Source organism: Suricata suricatta, chromosome 4 (genome assembly GCF_006229205.1).
Source record: "Suricata suricatta isolate VVHF042 chromosome 4, meerkat_22Aug2017_6uvM2_HiC, whole genome shotgun sequence".
Classification (NCBI taxonomy): Eukaryota; Metazoa; Chordata; class Mammalia; order Carnivora; family Herpestidae; genus Suricata; species Suricata suricatta.
Genome location: NC_043703.1, coordinates 136,441,005 through 136,466,899, shown reverse-complemented (window position 1 = coordinate 136,466,899; position 25,895 = coordinate 136,441,005). Strand labels below are relative to the sequence as shown.

General features: G+C 46.5%; 1 protein-coding gene across 2 annotated transcripts in view; it reads left to right on the top strand.

The window, feature by feature from the left end:
* Positions 1–25,895, top strand: part of VIT (vitrin) — a 101,613-nt gene that overhangs the window by 54,083 nt on the left and 21,635 nt on the right. The window contains exons 7-12 of one of the 2 annotated variants that reach the window (XM_029936319.1): positions 4,248–4,436; positions 9,176–9,232; positions 10,399–10,461; positions 15,935–15,982; positions 17,448–17,510; positions 21,942–22,089. In XM_029936319.1, the coding sequence (XP_029792179.1) occupies positions 4,248–4,436; positions 9,176–9,232; positions 10,399–10,461; positions 15,935–15,982; positions 17,448–17,510; positions 21,942–22,089 (568 nt within the window). The remainder of the gene's footprint in view (positions 1–4,247; positions 4,437–9,175; positions 9,233–10,398; positions 10,462–15,934; positions 15,983–17,447; positions 17,511–21,941; positions 22,090–25,895) is intronic. The other variant, XM_029936318.1, reaches the window with a different exon arrangement.

Here is a 25,895-nt window from a genome sequence, read left to right as displayed (position 1 = left end):
TCATGGGAGCTTTCATGCTTTCTCTCAAAAATAAATAAATATTTTAAAAAAATTTTAATCCAGTGAGAACCATAAAAGGGTGGTCCCCTTTTTTCCTATCCTGATGACAAAATTGCTACCAAAATTGGGGAAGCAGATGAGATGAAGATGTGAGGAATAGCAGTTACTTGCTCTGGTCTTGGCATGTCTGGATAACATGCTTCCTAATCCCTCCAAGACGGTGAGTTAACAGGTGAATCAGGTTAGGATGATCCTCCTCAAAGCAAAGCAGCTCACTCAACAAGTAGAAAGCATCTTAAAAATAAATAAATAGCAAGCATCTTGATTTGCTTGGGGCAGCCCCTGCTGGGGTGGACATTCCTGATTTAAATGCTGTCTCCCCAGGCAGGCAGCAACCACCAGGCAGGCAGCCGGTATTTGGCTTGAGTCTCAAGCTACTCTGAACTGAGTAAAAACAGGGAAGTGTTGGGTTCACCGAACCCAAGAAGGTGCATCACTGGCACTGCAGCAAGAGAAAGGAAAGGAAATCTTTCTTAGAGACTGCTGTGCAAGAGTGGCAGGAGAACGCCCTGCTGCATCTCCTTGGCCACGTGCCCAGTCCCTCCTCCCAGAGAAAACTCAAGCTGAAGTTTATGGTATAGTACAGTTGACTTCCTAAGAACCTCCTGCCCTCACTGCCTTCACTGTACCCACCAAGGCCACCTCTGCCCTCGGTCTTGTGAATAAGACAGGTTCCACCACAACTCTAAAGAGACCTTGGGCCACCCTCTGATGGGAACCATGTTCAGGAATCTTGAGGTTATTTATGATTTGCCTTCCACTGTGTTCCCCTTTTGAGGAGAAACATATGGGAATCCAACAAATATGGGTCCAAATCCTGGCTCTGCTACCTACTGTCTGTGAGCCCTTTTCTTGGCTTGGCTTCCATGACTGTGATCCATATCAAATGTGAATGCTAATATCAAAGTAGCCTTCACAGTGTCTGGCACATAGTAGATGCTTAAAGAATAGATTTCCTGCCCTTGTGTACAATCCTGAGACCTGTAGTGAGTCAGTGGGGGAAAGAGCAAATCCTCCCTCATCATTCTGACCTCTAGGCATTGCCGTTAAGTAGGCTTCAATGTTCTTTCAATGCACCTCACCTTTGACATCTACTGAAAACACTGTTTTCCACTGGGGGAAGGGGAGGGGTGACACAACATGATGATAAATGTCAGCTACTGCCATTTACCGAATGCCTGCCATGTGCCAAGCACCATGCGGACCCCTCACAAACACGATCTCTAGTTATGACAACAGCCTTGTCAGGTAGGTCTGACCATCCCAAATCATAGCAAGGAAAACCAGGCTCAAAGAACGTCAATGGCCAAGCTGGTGAGGGCTGAGGTGAGGAGTCCAGCCTGATGCTGGTTGAGGGTTTTCAAATCAGATTTTCAAGGTCCATCCCAGATCCAGCAAATCAGAATCTATGTGGGCCCTGGAGTCTGCATTTTAACACCATCGCTCTGATTCAGTGATGACTCAGGTGTAGGGAGCTCTAAGGACCTCCTACTGCTGTTGAGCAGCTTGTTTAGAACTGTTCATGACCTGGGGTGCCCGGGGGCTCAGTTGGTTGAGTGTCCAACTCTTGATTTCGGCTCAGGTCATGATCTCATAGTTTGTGGGTTTCAGCCCCACATTGGGCTCTGCGCTGATGGTGTGAAGTCTGCTTGGGATTCTCTCTCTCTCTGCCTTTCCCCCTCTCATGCATGCTCACTTGCTCTCGCTCTCTCTCTCTCTCTCTCTCTCTCTAAGATAAACTTAAAAAAAACTACATGACCTTGTCCATAGAGTAATATGTTAAGAACCTATAGGAAATTTTGATGTCTTCCCATGAAAACCTTTGAAAAGATTTCCATGAAACTGTAAGACCCTACTTCCTGGGATCAAACTGGACCCTAAAATACCAACCATTGTTTTACTCTCCAACCCTGGTAAATAATTAAAGGTTGAGCAACTGGGCTCTGGAAAGCCCTAAGATGTAATAACTGATTGTAACCTAATGGCTAAACTTGTTTTTCAAGACTCTGTGTTAAGCAACTTCTTCGCCTCCCCCCCCCCCGCCCCCCATCAACTATGATTGGTCATTTTGAACCCTTCTTGAGACAAAGAACTCTAAAATTGGTAGGTTCCCACCAAAAGTAACATTTGTGTGTCAAAATATGATTGACCACTATAGAATACTGTAAACTATGATTGGTAAACTAAATGATGACTTATTCTGTCTTGCCAAAGCCCTTAAAAACCCTGAGCTCCTGCTCAGCAGCGCTCTCTCCTGAGGACTTGCCAACATCCGGGAGGTTCGGCCGAACTAAAATAAAACCCTATTAATCAACTCCAGTTTTTTGTGGATTCTATTCTCAGTAACTTGCATTGAGACAGAGGTCTAACAAAACTTCTGTATATCGGAGATTGTATGAAGAAACTATTTTATTGGTTTCACTTCTAACTGCTCAAAAGGAATCTGATGCAATGAAGAATTCACTCTGGGTCACATCAGGCCTTATGTTCCATAAGGAATTAGGATCCATTGAAGGAGGGTTCTTTCTGTCTTCATCTTAAAGATAGTTCTGTTCCAGGCAGAAACAACAGCGCATGGAAGACCAGAGAGATGGATCTCTTGGTTGAATTTATGATTCACTTGAAAGTATCCGTGTTCACAGCAAGGAACACAAAGGGCTGTCATAGGATATTTAATCTGCTCTCTGGTAACTAATATTAGCAAAGGAAGACTGGGATATTTAGAAACCTCAGAATTAGCCAGTGATGTGAGAAAAAGATATTTCATATTTTCAATATCTCCTAATTGTAAGGTGACAAAAATGTTTATTATAGCTAGAAGTTTTATTTTTAATTGTGGTTTAATTAACAATTTGCAAGTAAAATTTACTGTAGGTTTTATCTATTTCTTTCCAAATTAATAATTTTATCCTATTTCATAAAATATGTTATTCTATTAAATGACTTTTCCCTGGATGAAGTGGGTCCAAGCTGGGCCCTCATCCCCCTAAGATGCTAATTAGCAAGATGCTAATGCTTCAGACCATTTACCAGAGAGTAAGATAGAAGACTACTTCTGTTTGTGATTACTTATTACAGCAGCACTAGGAAAATCCATTAGCAGGAGTAGGACACTAATGCAGAGGTGTGGGCATAGAAGCTAAGGTCCCTGCTGTGGGGCACAGGAGACACATGTAACTGGTGGCTATTGTCCTCTCCTAGTACTGGGATGCTGGTCAGTTTGGGGGCCATTTTGTGTCCTCTTCTGACACAAACCATGGCTGTCAATACATTATCCAATGCCCAGAGGATAGTCACTGATCCCTTTGCCCTATACCTTCAGAGAAACTGCCAGAGCACCCAGAGAACTAATGAATTGGGACTTGTTTACAATTGTTTACAATTGTGGAGGGGCACCTGGGTGGCTGAGTCGGTTAAGTGTCCGACTCTTGAATTCAACTCAGGTCATGATCCCGTGGTTTACTGAGTTTAAGCCCCCACATCAGGTGCAGAGCCTGCCTGGGATTCTCTCTCTCCTTCCCTCTCTGCCTCTTCCCCACTCATACTGTCTCTGTCTCCCTCAAACTAAATAAACAAAACTAAAAAAAAATTTTTTTTAATCATGGAAACATTCTAAATCATTACACATGAATGAAGAGTGCTATTTAGAAATAGAATCTAAGTGATCCTTACCATGTAATTATTTCCATTACCCCACTTTACTGATGAGAAAGCTGGGGCCCAGAGAAGTGAGTTGACTAGTCATGAATCTCTCTAAGCTAGAACATCTAAAATGCATTCTCTAAGAGTAAGTCATAGTGAAAGCCCCCAAAGTTCCTTGCATCCCTAGGTCAATGCTAACTGACACAGCAAAAAACAAAAACAAAAAAACAAACAAAAAGGTTCATAAACCATTGCTTCTGGTGTCTGGCAAATTAATTTGGGAGTAAATCTTGTTCTGCCTTCTCTATGTTGCCATAGATTTAACCCTTTAAATATTTTATTTTTGTTTAATCTTTGGTTTGTTTCTTGGCTCATGGCTCCATCCAGACTGTACATTCCTTTTGGGCGGGTGGATTTTATCCTCTGTAGCAGCTAGCAGAGATCTTTGCCCAAAGCTAGTGTTCAATGAGCATTTGTTTTGTTTCTGTCCTGAAGAGCCCACCAGCTATTCGGTAGGCCCCAGTATGATTTCATCTTTTTTACAGGTGAGCCCACGCAAGCCTATCAGAAGCAACCGGTTCCAGGAACAACCGCACAGCCAGTCACCCCGATGCAGGTCACGAGAGCCACTGCCTTCAGAGCCCACACCAGCCTGCCGAAGCCATCCCCATCTGCAGGCTCCACCACCAGCAGCCTCAGACCCCAGCCCGCGGGCCACAGGAGCTGGGAACTGGGTCAGTAGGTAGACTATGTGTTGTCGTGTGCTAGAAAAGTAGGAGAGGGGGCTTCCAGAGTAACAGTCTGTCTGAATGCTTGTGTGGGGTGTCCATCTCCTGCCTTTTGAGCTGGCTGAGGGGTAGCACCAAGATCTGGGCCAGAGTATGTGGTTGTGTCCTTCTAGACTCAAGGGGTAAATCTGAGCCTAATACTGAGTTAGCACCACGCTGAGAGCTAAGCCAACCATATAGAAAAGGCTTAAGCCACATTCAAAAATGGGACTGCTGTTATCATACTTTGGAATATAGGACATTACGTGAAACTTTCCCACTGCAAAATCTTCATTTCTCCAAAAGCCAAGTTGAAGGAATAGTAGGTTTCAATGTGAATACTGTTGGGTTTTGTTTTAAGGGACAAATTGAAGATTCCTGGAAGTCTACAAATATTTGAAGCAAACAAAACCAAAAAACAAAACAACAACAACAACAACAACAACAAAAACTATAGGAAAAGCCAGACTGCTAAATTTTTTATTTCCTGGTTATTTTTTATGTATCCATTTCTTAAACAGTGTTTTAGGTTTTACTGATCTCGGTATTATATTGGACATGACCTGAAGAGCTCATCTGATTACCCAATCTCTAGTTTCTATGCAGAATTTTATGCAAGCCACCCTAGACTAATAAGACTGTCTAGTTTCTAAAGGTCTCCTGGAAAGAGTCTGGAAAATTCCACAGCAGGAGTGACAGGTTTTTCTAAATATTTCCCACCTGGGGGCCATTTTTCTCCCTTCTTGAAAGATGTGCCCAGGACTTGCTCCCTCCAGCCTCACCTCCAGCCTCCGGACGTTCCCGCCACACAGCATGGCCCTTGCCATATCAGAGTCCAGCCATCCATTCATCTTTTTATCTAACAAATAATAACAACATCTGCAACACGCTAGGCACTCTTTGAAGTGCCTTACAATTAGCCTATGAGATCCTCATAACAGATCTACATAATTAGATCTACAACTTCTAATTTGACTAATTCCTTGTATTGATGAGGAAACCAGAGAGAAAGTGAGGAAACTGGCCTGGGTCACACAGCTGGGGAGCAGCAGAGCCGGGCTCCCCGCTGACTGTCCTGTGGGAGGCTTCCCTGCCATCAACGAACACACCAGGCATGAATGAAGCCATCCCAGAAGCAGGGACCTGGCCTGCCCTTGCCACGGATGGGACAGTGAGACCAGAGGATGTTAGGCACCACTGACTCCCACTGTGATTAAGAATAACAACAACGAAGCACACAGTCCATGTTTCCCTGCACTGAGCATCCTGCGTGTGCTGTTTTATTCAATTTTCCTAATTACTCTATGAAACAAGGAGTATTATCATTCCATCTGATGAATGACCCATGGAAGAATCTATGATATAAAGTACTCAAATAAAAATACCGTAAAAATAATTTCTGGGATACATAGGACATGACTCCGCCCCACCCCACCATCCTGGTCCTGTGGATCCCCGGCTAACATGGGCACAGGCTGCAAGAGAAATAGTCCAGAAGCAAGGATGCTGGGTGGGAGAGTCCCTCAAGCCACAAACTCTCCTTCTGCTTAACTTCAGGCTCTTGACTTTTAGAGCCTTGGATTCTTTTTGAGACTTTCAAGTAGTTGAGTAAGTTGTTTGCTCCTGATGTCTCCTCAGAGGAGGTCAGTTTTTACGTAACACATATAATTAAACATGTGGCATATTTATTTGGCTACCACGGGAGCTTGGAAATCCTGTGACAGGCTGGGCCTGTACTTGTCGAAACCTCAAGGAACTTCAGGTAGTGGCTCCCGACCTGGCAAAGCCTCATTATTCCTGGCTGAGGGACAGGGGCCGTTGGATGGCCGCCTCCCAGCCCGGCAGCCTCCCTCTTTAACCTCGGCCAGCACCCGCACCCATGCCGCCCACAGCCTCCCAGGCAAACACTCAGAACAAGCACCCCATGCCGCCTCCACGGTAACTGCCAAAAAATGGGCCAAACTGGAAAGGGAGGAAAGGATAGAGGGCATGAAAAAACTCTATTGCCTACTCAAAGGATTTGCTGTAGGAATGAAGAGAAGTGAAAATGGATGTTTGAATGCCTGTGTCTTTTTTTTAAACAAGTTTATTGAACTACTTTCCACCTATCCTACAAGTCACCCATTGAAAGTGTACAATTAGGTTGTTCTTAGTATATTCACAGAGTTGGGCGACCATCACCATGATCGATTCTAGAACATTTTCATCATCCCAAAAAGAAACACATGCCTATTAACTGATCCTTCCCTCCTTCCCCCAGCCCTGGGTAACCATTAGTCTACTTTTACAAATGCCTATATTCATTAGCCCAACTATATTAAATAATATTTAGTACACGGATGATTCCTTTTCTTCCTCAAAGGAAATGAGAATGTACGGACAGCCATAACAGAGCAACTCTTCTATTGCTGATAGACAAGAGAGTTGTTGTTATTGCATTTATTAAGGATTTTTCTCCTGTTTTGTATGTGACAATAGTTCAAAGATGCTAGAAGTGTGTTGCAGATGGGGCGTCCAAGTAAAACCTAGTTTATTTGTTCATTCAACAAATATTGAGAGCCTACTATGTGTCAGGCACTGCTCTGGGATCTTGGGCTACACCTGTGAACACATCCTACCAGGATCCCTGCAACAGGTCCCTTCAGCTTAGGACACCTCGAAGTGTGCAGCTAGGACAGGAGCAGTCTGCGTCTGGGATCAGTGAGTATCTTTGCTCACAACAGAGAGCTGCCTTTCAGACAGAACATGGGACTTGGAGAGAGTCTCCTGAAAGGTGGAAAGCAGGAAAAGACAGGGGCTGTTCAGGTCCAAGAAGAGGAGCTGATACAGGTGGAGAACAAGAAGCACGGGGCTGGACACCCCTTAACTGACTCATGAATGTGCAAAACTAACAAGACAATGAGGAACACATCAAGGCTAGGGGTAAGGGAGCCAAGAGCCAGAGCAATAGAGACTTCTCAGAGGGACAAGAGTGAGGCTGTTGGTCATGGGAGAAGCCAAGGACTACACAGGCACCCATAGGAGCCAGGTGGCCACAGAGCCACATCCCAGGGCCAGAGGGGGCAGCCTATAGATCCATAGTTATGTTGGGGAAAGAGTTCTGGAAACAATTGGAAATCCCTCCAGGCCTGCTCTGCAGGGTCAGCTGAATCTACTGCAGGCTTACAAGGGTGGGGTGGCTCTGCTGGGCGTTATTTTCTTAGTCAGGTTCCTTTCAAGAAGTGCCACAGTTGACTCAGGTGACCTAATGGATTACTTGTGCCCCCCAAAGAAGGGTAAACCGAGGAAGGGAGCAGAGTGCCACCTAGTGGCAAGGCCTGCTGGTGGCTGTGGTCATTCACCTTTCCAAAGAGGTGGAAGTGGGGACACCCGGGACAGGAAGGACACCAGCATCTTTGACTGCCCACCCCTCCACATACAATTTTCCTTCTCACCATTTATCTCCTTTCTGAAAGTTTATATTTTTTTAAGGTATCTGGAGAATTTTTGTCTTCAGATCCATTCTTACAAATAGTAAGAAAAAGATGAACATTCCCATGGAAAAATGGGTGAAGGTCATGACCAGGCAAGCCAGAGTGCAAGACCTGTAAATGATCAGTAAATATAACAAAACGTGTTCCACCTCCCCAGGAATCAAATAAATGCAAATTAAGCAATACCACGGCATTTTTCACCAATTCACATGAGAAACTGAAGCTACATGGTTTGGGCAAGCGTGTAGAGAAACGATGCAGAATTGGCACTTTCAGGAATATATCCTGAGGTAGTTATCGTCCAAGGGGCCTGAACACAGATGCCGTTCCCAATAGAAAAGGAAACACAGCAACATAATCGTCCACCATCAGAATGGTTAGCGCAATTACCACACAGCTATTGCCATTTTGGTGAACATGTGCCCTTACTGACAGGAGATTGGCTCGAGAGGTTGTTCACTCGAAGCAGGAGGGAACAAAGCAGCAGGGTGCTGACCTCAGTTTCGTGCTGGGTGTTGTACATGAGGATGTGTGCATGGAGGAAGGGGTACGACACTCTGTACCCTCACTGTGTGCCAGCAGCCGCAGGATAGAGGGACTGCAGGTACGTTCTTCTAAGATGGATGTATTTTCACGGTGAGCACATGTTACCTCTACAATGAGAGAAAACAAAGCTAGTCTGCGTTTGCATTCAAATCATTGGAACAGAGCCAAAGGGAGGGAATCGCCGTCTTGTGGATAGATTCGGTTTAAGAGAAACTGATATTGTTCCACGACCGTGTCTCTCTTCCCCTCCGTGAAACTTGGTTCTTTCTCTCAGCTCATTTTTCCAATTTGCGTCAGTACCATGTTAACGCCATTTAAGCAAATTGCTAAATGTTAAGTGACATTGCTATTGAAGGATTACTTTAACCTCCTCAGGAGTTATTATAAGAATAACAAAGTGTAAAAGAAATATGGCACCTTAGTAAAAGATATTTACTTTGACAATTGAGAAATACAGGGGTGATTATTATGTGGAATTTTCAGTCAGTAATTTGAGTTAAATACTTCCCCCCTCCCCTGCTTTTTTTTCCATTTCAATGCCTCCTCGGTTGGGGTAGGTTCAGACCGCCCAAGGACAAAGCTTTACCTTAGCTCTGACCTTGGTAATGTCTTGCTAGGTTGGATCGTGGAAAGAATGAGAACAGTTCGATGAAAATTCATGCTCTGACCGGTCAAATGTTATTACAGATCTCTGGGCCGCCAGCACGTACGCGAGCAGCCAAAACACCCCCCGTGTGGATCCAGGTAAGAACCTGAGCTCACCTTTCTAGCAACTGATGGAAGTTAAGCATGTTTACATGGGCTTTGTTGTTCCAGATCCTTGCTGTTTGATTTAGATTTGGACAGAGGGCATTTAACCAGCGATGCCAACAGGAGAGCCTGCTCAGGGGCCCAGCCTGTGAGGAAACTTGAAAGGAAAGCAAAGCCTTCACCCATGGTCATTCCCTAGAGCCAGTTTTGTGGAGGTTATGATGGAAATTCCTAAGGATTCAGTAACTAGGCTCTTATAAACCTGAAAAGGGATACTCTCTGGGGTTTAAGCTTAACTCGGGTAAAAGAAAGAGAAAAATTTGTGTCTTTGTCTAGAAAAGGGCAGAGCCGATCTTGCTGCGGTAATTCTATGATATGGGGAATAGAAATGCATTCTCTCTCCTCCGGGAATTCTATGGATTAGGACACTCCCGGCAACCCTTTCTTTACATCCGTGTGCATCCCTCAAAGGTCTGGCCCAAGACCTGGGGTTGCAGAGGGATGAGGCAAGGTCTCTTCTCTGTGATGCCCTTGAGGCCTGCAGAGATTAGAAAGGAAAATCCAGCAGGGCCGGCTGCTTTCTACACACCCTGCTCAGGGGAAGCTGATCCACTTGAAACAGGTACACAAAACCTTTTGCAGCCACAAGGCACTGCCATGTGGGGCCTGGGTCTCCCAAGGAAAAGAGTTCAGGTTTTACTCTTGCTGGAGGATACCAGTCTGTCCTCCACATATTAAAAGATTCCTAGAGACTGTAGGTTCTGTTTTGTTTTGATTCTGGATCGGAGCAGGGGCTCCATGCGGCCCCCCATCTAGCTGCTGCATGCCTGGACCTTTGCCAAAGCACACGCTGTTGTCCTGGACAAAGGGTTTTGAGAATCAGATCTCTGGGCAAAGCAAGGAGTCCAAGGCCACCCTGGCCTTCAACAGGCCCATGGGCCCCTCCAGGCAGCCAAGAGCAGGGCACTCCCTCCTCCTGTCCCCTTGGCTAGGATCTCTGCCTCCTCCATAACCCCCAGGAGGAGAGCCAAGCTCAAGACGGCTCAGCTGTCTTCCAAGGAAGATCTGAACCAGGAGCATTTACATCAAGAGGCAAATTAAGGGGGGAGAGCAGACTGCTGCTTGCACTTGAATCAGCCAATGCCATGTGATCCCTTCAGGTATCCAAAGTCAGGATTCTCCCAGAGCTGCTTTCCAGAAGCCTGCCAGAGCAGGGGTCAGCACGGGGAAGCTGCCCGCTGCTCACCAGCCAGAGCTCCACCGCCCTTGCAAATACCTCACTCCCCACGCACTGGCTGCAGCTCATCAGGCCCCATCAGCAGAGTTCGGGGGCATGCCAGGCCATTGTACCCTCTAGAAAACGTCTCTTTGCTTTGTTCTCCGTGTGTCAAAGAGAAACATCTCCAGCTGTGCAGACACCCAGTAGGGCTCCTTGGTTGCGTCTGTTTGAGAGGCCCCTGCCTGGGCAGGCTGTGCCCCGACCTTGCACACCCCAGGACCTGCCTCTGGGATTGAGCTCAGATACACCACAAATCAGACATGGCTCCAGGGGTGGTTGGCAATCAGGCACGTTATCTGATCTCCAGCTCCTACTTTTAACTCCCAAGAACCAAGGTTACTTTCAGTGATTGATCCCGTCCCCTTTTTCTAACCCTCCGTCCCTAGTTCTCGAGCTCTGAGTTTTTGTTCCTTTCCCTTTCTCTTTCCTTCTCCCAGCCATTACGGTCCATCTACCTGAGGCTCCCAGGTGCTCCCAGATGCCTTTGTATCCTCAAATCCTACCCATTTCTGCCACTCCCGTTCCTCATCATCATCCCTGGAACTGTGCTCTGAGTCTCCCACCCACTCCCAGGGGGAGCACCCACACCTCACTGGTCCTGAAGCCTTCTTAGGGCTCCTGTAGGTGGGCTGAAGTCATCCGCACACTGTGAGCAAAGGCAGATCAGAACGTTTGGGGCTCTTAGATACCCGGTCAGCTCTCGCCTCAGAGGTAATCATGCCTGCCAGGCGAGTCACCCAGTTCTCCAGCTGGAAAACCATCGAAACATGGAATGGGGAAGAATTGCATAAAGCGCATCTGGTCTAATACCCCACCAAACATGCCAGCGAGAGGGTTTTGCCCCATGTTAGATAACTCTGAGCAGTCAGAAGGTCCCCAGGCCCCTTCACTGTTAGACATAACTATCTAGAACTTGGGCCCATGGATCCTAATTTGGCTAAATTAGTGCATCTCAAAGTGAGGTCTAAGGACCCTGCTTGCGGGGATCCTGGGCTGCCCATCCTCCTCCCACTCCACAACTGAGTGAGGCCCAACTTCCTTCTCGCCCTTCAGCTACAACATGTCCCAACAGACTGAAGAACAGGTATTAGAATTGGACCGTCTTCTGTTACTCCAGACATTGAAGAAATTTGTCACCCTCCTCACTGAATTATTTTGGAAAATAGCTATTTCTTATCTAAAAAGATGTATTAAATGGTGAAATAATTAATATTCTGTTTCAAATGACTGAACATTTTGATTTTTGGTAGGAAAAAAACAATAGTCACACAAATAAGAACACTTTGGGGTCTTTGATCATTTAAAAAAATCTTTTATAACACATATTTATTTTTTGAGAGAGAGAGACAGAGACAGAAACAGAGCACAAGACGGGGAGGGGCAGAGTGAAATGAGACAGAGAATCTGAAGAACTCCAGGCTCTGAGCTGTCAGCTGGGCTTGAACTCATGCACCATGAGATCATGACCTGAACTAAAGTTGGATGCTTAACCAACTGAACTGCCCAGGAGCCCCTTCAGTCATTTTTAAGAGCATGAATTTAAGAGACTTTCAAATATACAAAAGGAGCCTTCACGTCCACCTTAAGGCTCATCTTTTCTGGGATAAATTTCTCCAGTTCCTCCCGCAAGTCTTTCTGTGACCTGGCAGATTGTGACCACAGTCTGCAAAGGACTCAATCAGGGCACCCAGAGCAGCACACGATGCTGCCGTGAGGTGGTGTGTGCCAGGGAACTGCCTCTCACCGCCTGAATAATCCACCTCCAATGTGGCGATAACTCAATAACTCAAGACACTCTAGACAACTTCTAGAGAAGCAGGTCACACTGATCCAGTCTTCATGCCATAGAGTTTTTGAAGCCAACTTAGAATGTCACACTTGTCACTGTGAAGTTCTCCATCAGTTTTGTCTCTTGCAATCTTCCTGAATCTTAATTCTGTCATTTAGTGTATTAACTATCCTCCCAACTTTTCTGTCATCCATATAATTGATTAATATGCCATTATTCCCATGACTGATAAAAATATATACCACATGGGACCAAATCTCACGAGCCCCACTAAATACCTGTGTTTAAGACAACCCATTAACAGACCCAGGCAGCTTAATATTCGGCCCTAACGGGGTTGTCGTTGACCTCAGCGTTTCAACCTCTCCTCCACAGGACACCAGACGTAAGACCCACCTCCCACTATGCCTTCTGCCCACCGATATAACTTCACACACCCCCAATTTAAGCCACTGCCCCCACTGCAGAGGAACTGTTCTTCAGCTCAAAGAAATTCTATTTCCTGAGTGTGCTAAATGTCAGACGCTGTGCTTTGTGTTAGGACTACAAAGACAAATAAGATATTTTCAGATTGTAGGATTCTGCCTCTGGGACTCTGCCTCTCCAGGTAGAAGGCCCCTACACTCTGTTCTTCAGAGTCATCAGTAGGGCCACTGCCTGCCCTCCCCCTCCCCCTGCCCCTCCTTCCAGCACCCTCTGAGTGGGGACCGGAGCCACCTTGCTGGCAATGGCCACTCCAGCTGTACTTCCAGGGGAAAGAGGGGTTGCTTCTGAGGATTTATCTCAGTTAGAAGTCACTGACTTTTCCTCAGAACCATTCCACTTCTGCTGTCTGGCTCCACACTACCATGTTTGATCCAATAAGCTTTACTGGCCTAGAATTAATGTTGTTGGCATGAGAAAAGGCTGCAGGGTCCCAAGCCAATATCCCACACCGAGCCTGGAGGGTAATCTGCCTGTAAACCCAGAACTGCTGATGCGTTGGTGACAGATCAAGTGCCTAGAACCTTGGACTGTCCTCAGCCTTCTCTGATAGCCCTTGTGCCGTGGGCCACCGGCACAGTGACGTCTCTGGCACAGCCAGTGGCTCTCTGAGTGCCCACCATTTCATGACAGCAAGAGGGACTGTCCACAGGAATTGTGTGGCTCCAGGCAGGGAGCCAGGCCAAGCGGAGGGAGGTATGGAGGTGCCCCAGCTCCGGAGGCCTGTGGCTCTCAGATGGCCACCTCCTAACATTCACACTCCAAGGGACTCTCTGGGCAGAAACCAGGGGGGTGAAGGGCCACCTGTGCTTCTGCCCCATAAAACTTTACAGCCCTAAGGGCCACGTCTTACGCTCTTGGGTCCTGTGCTGGTGACATCCGGAGGTGCAGGGAACGGAAGCTGCCCCAGTGCAGAGATCATCACAGGGTCTCAGAGAAGCACTTTGGGGGCCCACACTTTCAGCATGAGTCACGGGGAATGTGCCAGGTAGTGTGCCCTTCAGCGGCCTAAGCGAGGACCCTGAGATGCTGAAGTGACAGCAACCACTCGTGTGATAAACAGGTGGTGATTAAGTGCGGGCTCTGGAGCCTGGGCCCGAAGTGCAGCTCTACCTCCCCTGGGCCTCAGTTTCCCACCTGTAACGTGGGGTCGCAGCTGTAACCTAACTCACGGGGCTGTTGTCACTTAAACTTGCAAAGTGCTTGGCCAGGGCCTGACACCAAGAAGGCTCTCAGTAAATGCCCACGGTTCTACATTTTTACCATGGGAATCCTTGAGCATCTTAGACACTGGCTCAATCTATGAGACGACAAAGCAAGTATCATCACAAAAATAAGTCCTTGTTTTTTAAGACTGCCTTACACTTTTTAGTGTGATTTTGTACACATTTACCTCCATGGGAGGCAGGTCAGGACAGGTGTTCATGACCTCAGCTTTACACAGGAGTAAACTCAAGGTCAGAGAAGGTAGGCAAGTCCCCCAACCTCCTGGCTACGGCTGGGGAGACACAGGATAGGTCTGCCAATCCCCTCTATCCTCACATCACCTGGTTACTCTTCAACACCAGAACCTAAGTGTTCTCACAGACTTGCTTCCCATTACCACCAAGTCCAAAAATCACCAAGTCTCAGCTGTGCAAATATTTTTCAGCCCTCAGCTTTCGGATAAGTGATTTGGTTCATACTTGTCCCAAACAAATATAAGTGGCACCAACAGAAAGGCTCCCAGGACACGGGGAGGGGCTTAGAAATCCCTGCCATCAGGGAACTGTTTCTCTCCTGCTAAAGAGAGAGAATTCCCATTCTTTGCCCAGAATTCTAATTCTTTGTAGCATTTAAGGGTGCTGAAAGCCTTGGGCAAAAACTGAGGTGCTACCGGACTCATTCTTCAGGGAAAGGGCAAAGTGTATGCTTTCACCAGTAGGTGGCAATAGAGAAACGAGGCTAGCCCACTGTTTAAACCTATAAATCATCAGTATTTGAACTGGGAGACCATCTCACCCAACCTGCTAATGTGATTCACAAAGAAATTAAGGTTCACAGAGGGTATGGGACTTGTTTAACGTGTACGCCTGGTTAATGGCTGAGCCAGATTAAACTCCTTCTCACCACTAAATCAGAATGTGCATAAACGCAGACTGCCTTTCAAAATAGCCTGGCACCTTCATCCTATAAAGGAAAACAATGCTTCTTTTGGGTGTGTTAATCATTTCAGCATGCAGCAAAGCTGATGGGCTGATTACACACTCAGCTTTCAGCTTTCTGAGCTGGGGAGGTGAGGACAGAAGGAAGGGACAGAGGAAGAAAAACAGGTATTTTGGTGTCCTTATGAGGCTTCATAACACGTTTATGCTGCCTCTGAGCCCCCCCTGGCCATGAGTCCCCAAAAGACGTCAGGGGCTGTTGGGTATGAACCCCCCACTTCCTGACCACCCCTTTATCAACACCAGTTTATACTCAGAGCATTAAACATTTTACTGCAGATAGAAATGCCACTCTGCTTTATTCTGCACGAGGCACACAGTAAGAAGCAGTCTCAGGAAATGAGTGGACGGCCTGCTCCCTGAGGAGTTCTGGGTAGTTTTAAGGCAGAGAACATAAAGCAGGTGGGTGAGTAAAATGTATGCAAAATGATATTGGGCATATACTGGGTGCTTAATAAGTGTGGATGGAGGGATGGATTAAAATTTCAGATCAATACAATGAAAAATTTTCTAGCAGCCTCAATGGTCCAAAAAGAAATGTATTATCTTGGTTGGGTATGTAATGAATTCCCCGTTTCTGGAGGTATCCAAGCACCAGCCATCTACTCACTTGGTATCGATGTTGTAGAAACATGCTGAAGAGGTTGGTTTGGATTGGATGAGCTCTTAGGTCCCCTTGAATCCCGGGATTTGTATATTCCATAATTCTTGGTGCACATGAAGGAAAGGAAAGGGCAAAGATGTTCCTGTCCTTGGTTTTCAGAGCTTCCCAGGAGAAAAATGCTATAGGTTTTAGGCGGTCTCATCCTAAAGTCTGGTCCCATGTTCCTTTATTGAACTTTTTGCCACAAATAGAAAATATTACCAGCCGGGCAGTTCACTTGAAAGTTTCTGCTGGTTTCACCTAAATAACAAGCTTGCTTCTTTTTAATTTTGAAAATCAGGGGAAATGGACCTGTGGAAACCTGGATCGGTCCTTTTAGATGCAGGTAACTATACAGCCCAACCTCTAGGACTACAGAATTAGGACAGCGAGACTCCAGCTGGTGGGGCAGAGGCACTGTGGTCCCTGCATAACAAAAGGGAAGTGCGAATCATGACCAAGATGCCCAAAGGAGTGAGTTCCTCGCTCACAAAACTAGGTTCGGAGCGAGGTCCGTCTCCAAGCACACTCTGACTTCCTTCTGTTTCCCCATCCTTCATCGCAATGGTATTCAGCTTGACTCTTCACATGAAAGAGTGTTGCTTGCTGTTTACTGAATTAAGTGCCTGAAACTCCAACAGCAAACACAGCCTTCTGGCTCCCGGTCTGGGAGCAGATTTTACTGGTAGGGAAAGATGGGGTGGAGGAGAGGCCTCTGGCCTCACATTTCTTCCCCCCTCCCTCCAACGTGGAGCCTTGGACAGTTTCCTGAGAAGCTTCTGGCTGAGAAATGCCGTTAGACACCCAAAGCGAATTTTTAAAATGATGTGAGGAAGTGAGATGAGCAGACTGACCTTTCATGGAAAGATGAAATCATTTGCTTGGCAAATTGGAAAAACTAACAAGCCTGGAGAAAGCTCACCACAGCCAAGAGCAGAGCAGAGCCCCCCTGCACCTCCCTCCTCTGGCAGAGCCTCTGCGAGGGCACCCCACACCCCTGGCACGCTGAAAATAGGGGGCCAACTGACCAACTTCTGGTGCTGCCTGAGAAGCACATTGGCCTTCCCAACATCTCACTGATGGTCTTTAGTCCCTTCAATGATACATTTGTGAACTTGGCTTCCATGTAAATGGCTCTAAAGAAAGCTCTGGAGGCTGAAATTCAACACACACACACACACACACACACACACACTAAAAGCCCAAAGCCCTTTTGTAGCTTCACCTCTAGTCTCAGCCTGTGGAGGGAAGGGGTTACCTTCTAGACCCTCTTATTTCAGTTACTGGTATCTTATCTCCTGCCCTGCAGCCTACGTCTGCCCCCCCCCCCACCATTAGACTGGCCATGCGTCTCACCCATCTTTTTCATTGACTCAGTCACCAAATGTTGACCGAGGACCTATGGTAATAGGCACCTTGAAGGGTTATATGATGAGCAAGACACATGCCCTGACCTTGACACTTTCAGAGTTTTGCAGAGGGATAATTCACACGGGCGAGGTGCTTGCTGCTTGCAGGTAAGAAAACTAGGGCTCAGATAGTCTCCGTTAACAGGCAGTAGGGAACAGAACTCAAGTCTTCTGACTTCAAACCCCCTGAGCACCCCTGAGAGTCCCGTGTCTTTTGTAGGCTGCTAGGAATTCAGTCTTATCTCTCAAGGCGGGGGTGGTGTGGAGAAGAACACAGCCAGCCTGTAGCCAAGCCCCTCACCCCGCAGCTGGGTGTGACTATCTATTATGTCCCCATCCCTGGGGTAAGGCCAGATGCTTCCTGTTCGTGTAAGTCACCAAAAGTTTTACTGCTCTTTTCAGGATTTGTTCCAGAAGCAGAATTAAGCACACAGGCTTTGGAGCCACTATCCCAGGGAGATCCAAGTAAGTTAACTGACAACTAGAAACCCGTAATGGCCATGACATCCGATCTGCTCCCCTCTCTCCCACCCAAGCCCACCTCCTTCCCTCCCTGAATCTATTGATCTCCTCTCCTCTGTCACTTTGTTGTAAGGGGAAAGGGAAGCTTATGGAGGATTTAAAGTGTCTGTGTGCACGAAGGGGAGAGGATCAGATTTTTTAAACATCACCATGGCAACAGGGTGGGATGGAAAAGGGAGACAAAGGAGGGGGGTGGAGGAGGAGATGGCTTGCCAGCAGGGCCAGGGGCTTACTGGGCATGAGGGCAGACATAACTCCAAGCTGGAACCGGAAATGGAGAGAAGAATCTAGAGGGTTGGAGGTGGAGGTATGAGAGAGGAAGCAGCTGAAGAGGATCGGAACAGCAGGGATGACAGTACTGCCACCAGGTCCATGGTGGGGGCGGGGGGGGGGGGGACAGGGAGATGGCTCTGTGTTCCATCTTCTGAGAGACACTCAGTCCAGGAGATACTTGACTACCCAGATCTGACTGGAGAAGGTGGAGCCCCCCTCCCCTGGGAATTCAGAGTTGGAAGATGATGAGCTAGGGTTTAAAACCTAGGTCATGAGGATAGGAAAGGTGACCTAAGGAAACCTGAGGGCTTAAACGTGAAGAACTCCTGGGGAGCTTGGAAGGGTCAGTTGGCAGAGCGTCTTAACTCTTGGGTCATGATCTCATGGTTTGCAAAGTTGGGCCCTGTGCTGACAGAGTGGAACCCGCTTGGGATTTCTCTTTCTTTCTCTTTCTCTTTCTCTCTGTCTCTGCCCCTCCCCCACTCTCTCTCAAAATAAATAAATTTTTAAAAAGTGAAAAAACTTGAAGAACTTCAGCACTAAAACAGGCAGAGAAGTCACCTGAGGATACCAGAATTGAGAGACCAGGGAAAAAGAGGAAAACCAAGAGGGAGCTGAGTGTTTCAGGCCAACGAGAGCACCCGAAAGTTCCCCCAGAAAGTTGCCGCCAGTCAGCCACCAGTGGGCCGTGAACCCCAACCCAGCTCTACATGAGAATCACCTGAAGACATTTTTAAAAACTCAAGATACCCAATTCCTAGCTCATACCTACTGAATCACACTCTAGATCTTGCTACTCGGTGCATGATCTGATCACATCAGCATCACCTGGAGGCTGTTAGAAGGGCAAAGTCCCATGCTCTACCTCAGACCTTCTGAATCAAGCGATTTCTTTGCATATCAAACCTTAAGAAGCCCAGCCCAAGTGATTACCAGGCATTTTTATTTGTTGAAGCTGCATAAGCACCTCTGATATACACCCAAGGTTAAGAAACACTGGCCTAATGCATTAGACAACACAAAGCATTAATCTATAAAAGTGTATCATGTTGGAGAAAACCAAAGCAATTAAGAAAATTGGTAGACTGATTCCTGTAGACACTATATCTTACCTTTTCTTTCTTGTCTTCCAACCTCTGTCCTCTGTGACTGTAATAAATTGCTCATCCTGAACACTTAGTAACTCAATTCTATCCTCTAGTATAGATGCCATCTTCATATCGGCATGTTTTCTTCTCAGTACGAGAAAGCCACTGTCTCAGTGAGCGCCTGCGCAGAGCTGAAAGCCAGCATCATTAAAGCATTCTGGGAAATGGAGAGCACAGGTGACTCCAGTGTCAGCCATCAGGTAGTAGTAAAGAGAGCTAAGCAAATAGAGAGCATCTCAACTTAGCCTGGTTAGGAAATGAACACTTCAATCCTGAACGCGGTTCAAATGGTAAGAAATGAGAAAAAAAATTGTCCGTAACGATGCAAAATAGAGGCTCAAAATCTATTGCTTTATTTATGTAGGCTCCACACCCAACATGGGGCTTGAAATCACAACCCTGTGATCCAGAGTCAAAGTTCTACCAAGTTAGCTAGTCACACCCCTCCATGTGCTTTATTTATTTAAAAAGAAAGTCACCTTTGGAGTACGTGAGTGTCTCAGGCAGTTAAGCATCCAGTTTCAGCTCAGGTCATGATCTCCTGGTTTGTGAGTTCAAGCCCTTCATTGGGCTCCTTGCTGTCTGCGCAGAGCCTGCTTAGGATCCTCTGTGTCCTTCTCTCACTGCCCCTCCCCTGCTCAAAAATTAATAAATATTTTTTTAAATAAAGAAAGAAAAATCACCTTTGGGCCATATTCTAATTAACAGTTATTTTTTTTTTTAAAGTTTTCATTATAAAAGGAATATTGAACTAACCTACCGACATCTAGAAGAAAAATACCTGTTCAGGAGTGCTTCCCAAACTTTAATGTGCATACATATCACCTGGAATCTTGTTGAGCTGAGGATCTGATTCTGTAGACCTGGGTGGAGCCTGGAAGTCCTCATTTCTAAGCAAACCACAGGTGCCTGGTGAGCCGCAAGCCCTGAAGAACCCCACTGCCACCTGCTGGCAATAATTCTCATTGCAAGCTTGGACACAGGAAGGAATGTGTTGGCCCTGCGTGGGGTACATCACTAGCTCTAGAAGGGCTCTGCTTCTCTTCTGCTTTTTCCAGGCTTCTGTGACATATTTGAGCTTCACTTCCTGATCTTTTTTGATGCCTCCAATTTTCCTTTCAAAGGGTCATTCTTGGGGTATAGGCAGTTTGGGGGCAGCAAAGCACAGGTGAAGTCAGCAGAAGAGGAAGAGTTGGCAGGCACTGAGTGTCCAGGCAGGCAGGAGGTAAAAGTTTGCAAGATCCACTAATGAGCCAAGGCACCAACTCCAGATGAAGCAGAGTCATCCAGGCCCAGAGAAGTCCCTGTCATCGCCTACGTCTCCCCTGCTTTCATTGCCATGCACCGGTGCAAGATGACAACGCACATTCTCAGAGATAGCTTTTGTCCCTTAATCTGCCAATTCCGCAGTATCACTTTTTGATCAATATTTCTCATCAAATCTGCTTAAAACTGGGTCAACTCATGTCCATTTCTTATATATTATATATATGTGTATATATATATATATACACATATATATAATATATATACATATATATAATTTGATTGATGGATAGGAAGACAAATATCCTTCCCTGCCTATTCCAAGACCCCAGTCACTTGGAACCAAGACATGATGCATTGGAGAGAAGAGAAACCTGAGAGCGGCCTCATGGGTGATTGTGTGGCAGCTTCAAGAGACCTGGGCTTGTTCCGGCAGCCTCACCACCAAGCACAAAGGGCAACCTTGGTCCTAATGTCCCCATGGATGATTCAGCCCAGAAGTTTATGGTCCCCCTCTCTTCCCCGCCCCACCATGGAACTCTGCTTTGAAATATTTTTGTCTCCCAAATTGCAGTTGTTAAACAATTCATTCCCAATTTTTTAAATGTTTATTTATTTATTTTTGAGAGGGAGAGAGCACAAGTAGGGGAGGGGCAGACACACACACACACAGAATCCAAAGCAGGCCCCAGGCTCTGAGCTGTCCGTGCAGAGCCTGATGTGGGGCTCGAACACACAATCCGTGAGATCATGACCTGAACCAAAGTCAGACACTTAACCGACTAAGCCACCCAGGTACCCCTCCCCATTATTTTTATTAATCAAAGGGATATATACCACCCAATAAGAACTTCTAATAGGCTTTGAATAATCAGTTTTATCATACTAAGATGATGCAATTTTAGTCGAGAGCAAAGAAGACACTACTATTAGCCTATGTGGCTTGCCACCAATTCCTACAGCATTTTAAAGACTGGGACTAGCTCTTCAGCCCCACCTCCAACATAACCTCCATGAATTCACGGACGTCCAGGGATCCAAGCCAGAATAATGTCCTCGTCTTTATCACAACTAAAAGAAAGCAAAGAGCTCAAAGACTGCTGCAAACAAGTCCTGATAGGAGTAGATAATTCTATGGTAAATTCTATGGTTGCCTTACCTGGCGACATGAAGGAGGAGATAGGTATCAATTTCTCATTCTTCCATTCTTGCCTCAGCACGGGCCTTGCTGATTTTTTCATACCTTTATAAAGACCCGACACATAATTCTACAAAATTAAGGTGGGAGTTAGAGAGCACAAGCACCTGCGATTCAGTGTTGGTGAATTCTGCATCTAGGAGTCTGCACTGACGTGGTCTGAGCCGAGGAAACCATCCCAGGACGTTCCCAGACCTGAACGGGAGGTCACTGCCTCTGAAGGCTATCAGTGCGGCTGGTGCAGAGGCTTCTAAGAGAGCTATAGAAACAAGTACTAGCCCGGTGTCCCAGACCTTGGTGCCCAGTGAAAATCTGTTAGGAAAATAAATACGTGAATATACCCTGCACCCTGCCACCTCTTTTCATTGGATTTTCGGTGTGTGTTGGGTGCGGGGGGTGCTCTGGTGGAGAAAGAGGGATGGAGAGAATATAGCCAAGTTAATGCAGTGAGAGATCATCAGAATAACAGAGCCCTTTTCCATTCCTCAGACTGCAAAATCGACTTGTCATTTGTAATTGATGGGAGCTCCAGCATTGGCAAACGTCGATTCCGAATCCAAAAGCAGTTCCTGGCTGATGTTGCCCAAGCTCTTGACATTGGCCCTGCTGGCCCACTGATGGGCATTGTTCAGTATGGGTAAGTGCTGTGAAGCCAAGTGATGTCGCGTGCTTAATCGTGTGCCACAAATAATACCAACGCATCCTAGAGCATAAATTTATCGTCTTCCCAAATACAAATGTAAATGACAGAAACTGCAGCAATTCAGATGCGATTTAAGAAATCTGACAGGTTAATGAACATTTGGAAGTAAATGGCATTTGTGCTTATGATTGGTAGCAAGGATATTAATTTGGGAATGAGGAGACCTGGAATCAAGTGTTAGCTCCGCCAATGACAAGCCTCGGGCTAGGCCTTCGCCTCTCTCGTCTTCACTTCGTCATCTGTAGATGAAGAAGGGGGACTGCACCCTGTGCCCCCTCGTGAACACCGATAGGCAAGATGCCCGGAAGATACAGTGCTATAGGCTCACCTTTCTCTTTTCTCCATATGACCTTAGGCCTCTGCAGTGGTATTGGAATAGCTCACCAGGCAATGTGGAGGACTGGATGGGGAAGGGAGTGGTCTCTATGGTCCCCAGTCCATTCTGTTATTTTAATTAGGGTAGAAATCGAACATTCATACTGACATCCAACCTCAGCCTCTTCTCTTATCTGGGATAATAAATCCATCTTACTTCATAACAATAGGAGAAACCTATTTCTCCCTAAAGCAGATACACAGATATTGACAGATAATAAGCGAACAATCAGAAAAGCGAACAAGCACAAATCTCAGATAGAATTTGACCACGAGCCATAAGGGCAGGATAATTATCTCACTTTCCACCCAGGACCCTCAGACATGAGCTGACCCCTCCTTCCCCGTAGACCCACAGCTTAACCTCAGCAACGGAAACTAACACAGACCTCCGCACCTCTTACTCAGAAGCTGCGCCACAACTCAATTGCTCCCCACCTAAAAAGTAAAAACATGTATACCTGACAACAATCAGAGGGTCTCCAGAACCTTTGAAATTCCCCCAAGGATCTCCAGGAGCAGTATTTTAACCAAGACTGTTCTATCAAAGACCCTAGGATATTTATTTTTCAACTGTCAAAAGATATAATCACAAATCCCTTATTTTTATAAAAGCTTATAACATTTGTTCTTTTAACAATGAGTTCCAATGACACATTTAGTACTATCTCCCAATCCTTCGAATAAAATTTAGTAGATGAATTGCCTGGCCCTTGTATGTAGCCAGAGTCAAATATATGAAAATAACCAATTGTGTCAAATGTCAACTCTCATGTCAAAGAATCTATCTTGAGGACTTTAACTTGACATGGAAAATTAAGATTTTTTTGGTCATTGTTTTCTTGTTTTCAATATGTCAACCTATTTTCATTCCTGCGTTACTTTTTAAAGATAGCAAACAGAGCAGGCTTCTCTAGGGAGGAAGTGTAAGCATTTTAGTGCCAGATGTCCCAGTCAATTTTATTGGGGGGTTCAAAGCTTGGCGTGTCACCCTGCATTAAAAATAGCTGCTTTAAAGACTGTGTATACCAAGGTTTATAGTCTAATATGAAAATAAGGTGATAAATATGTCAAGGGAGAGAGGAATGGCGGGAGAATAGTGTTGTGTGCCGGTGGGAAGGCGGATGAATGAGCAAACGTAGCAGGGAAGGAAAACCAATTCAATAAAGGCTCCTTCCTCCCAAAAAACCATTTACCCCCACATTTTCCTAATGTGACCATTTACAGGAGAGAGTTACTGCATTGCTTTCCAATTTCACTTTCCAAAAAAGTGTTTGCTGCTCGTCTTTTTTTGTATCCTGGATCCTTATTAATTTGGAGCACTTAAGAGTGATTGCATGTTTTCCTTCACTTTATGTGTGTATAGAAGCTAATCAATCGTCTGCACCTTCCCTCAGCCATAGAGTGGGCCGGAAAGCACAGTGAACTAGTGACAGGATTTCTTGAGTTCTGGCCTTAGCTCTGCTGTGTGACCTTAAGCAGGTGCTTTAACCTCTCCATGTGAGTGCTGCCATCTGTGAAGTCCTGGGTGGGGGGGGACGGGATGATTTATTAGGGCTCTACCAGCCCTACGTCCTGTGATTCAGCGGCTGGCTCTGTACTGGGAAGACACCCAATAAACCAAGGTTGGGCTAACAGACTGAACGAGCCGCCTCTCCCTTCCTTCCAGCCTCGGTTCCAGTTAGGTGGCGTGATCGGTAATGACGTGATGTGTTGCACGGGCGGATGCATCCTTCAGTGGAATGTGGGGAACACAAAGACTGGAGGGCGGCATAAGGAGGGTGTGTTGGGTGGAAGGGGAAATTGGTGTGCCCAGCCGAATTGCTTTTGATTTCAGCCCCCTGGCTTCCTTCCTGAGGGGGGCTCCCTTCAATCCTTTCTTTGCCAAATGGTCTTAGTGCATGGAGAGGGAGGGAGGGAGGTGGGAAAGGGGAGGATGCAGAAGTAGAGGCAGATGTGGGGCCTGTGTTTCCTGAAAAGGAAAAGCAGGAAGGGCCAGTGCTTGGCCGATTGGGTATCTGATCCCTCTCCTGGTGTCTTGGGTTCTCACTGGATTCCAATGCCCACCTTGGGATCACTGGGATCGCCTTGCTTTCTCAGGATCACAGAGCCTTAGGGCCATAGAAAGACCCCACTTCCCCCTCCTGATACGGAGAGGAAATGAGGCTCCACAGGAAGTGACCAGCCCACCAACAATGAGACTCCAAGGGGAGGCGTGAGCTGGGAAGAAGCTGGCCAATCAGGAGTCCCTGTAATCTGGAAACTTCTCACACGTGCCAGGCTCAGAAGATTCCTTCTCCCCATTTTCTTAGGAGGGCTGCATCAGTATTTAGACTTTCACATCTAAATTTAGACTTATAAATTTAGATTTTAAGAGACTCACCGTATTAACAGGAAACAAAGGCAAATACAAAATAAAAATGCCGGAAGTGTTAAAAATGGTCTGATTTACAGAATGCAGTGCTCATTCCGAATCCTGACTCCCACGTATCCTACACAAAGATCTTTTGGGTGCAAGAAACGGAAAACCAGTCCAGGTAGCCCAGGTGAAGAGTTGATGTCACAGGACTGATATGTGGTTGGTCCTTCCCTCTGTGTCTCTCTGTGTCTCTCTGTCCCCTGGGTTCTCTGCTCGACTGAGCAGCAGGCTCATGGTTCCTGCTCCTCCATGCCTTCACCTTGCCCTGCCTGGGTTTCTGCTCCTGATCCAGGCCGGGGGAAGCCTCACCCATGCTCCCATGTCCCCCGTCCCTGCATACGAAGAAGCCCATAACCCACAGCCACACCAGCCTTTCAGCAAGCCTCCGGGCTTGCTGTTCATTCCACAGTCATCACACACCTGCTGTAAGAGAGGCGGTGCTGCCCTCAGAGAGGTTGAGGGACTTCCCCAAGAGCACACAGCTAAATGCATGACGTCTGGGGTGAGGGCAGATACTAAATCTTGGGTTAATCCCTACAGCATCAAACAAAATTGACTTCAGCACCAAGATTAGGCTCATCTGCCCAGAAAGCTTCTGATAATTGAAGCTTTCCACCTGGCTGAAGACTGAGATGCTGTGCTTGAGCAAAAAGCCCAGGACCAAGCCCTCGTTTTGCATGTGAGCTCTAATGTAGAAGTACACAGCCAACAGGCCCGTGACTGCACGTAATACCAATAGGCACATGGGAAGGCTAAGTGAAAGGACAACCAGAGCAAGCAGCTATTAGGTGAACCCTGGCCAGCAGCATGAATGAAGCCAAGACACTGGTGTTTTCACTGCAGCCTGGATCTACACGTGCTTAAGTGCCCCCGACCTTCCACATGATTTTGTGTCAGTCTCCAGTTTCAGTATAAATGGAACAGAATTGCACATGTTCCTCTGAAC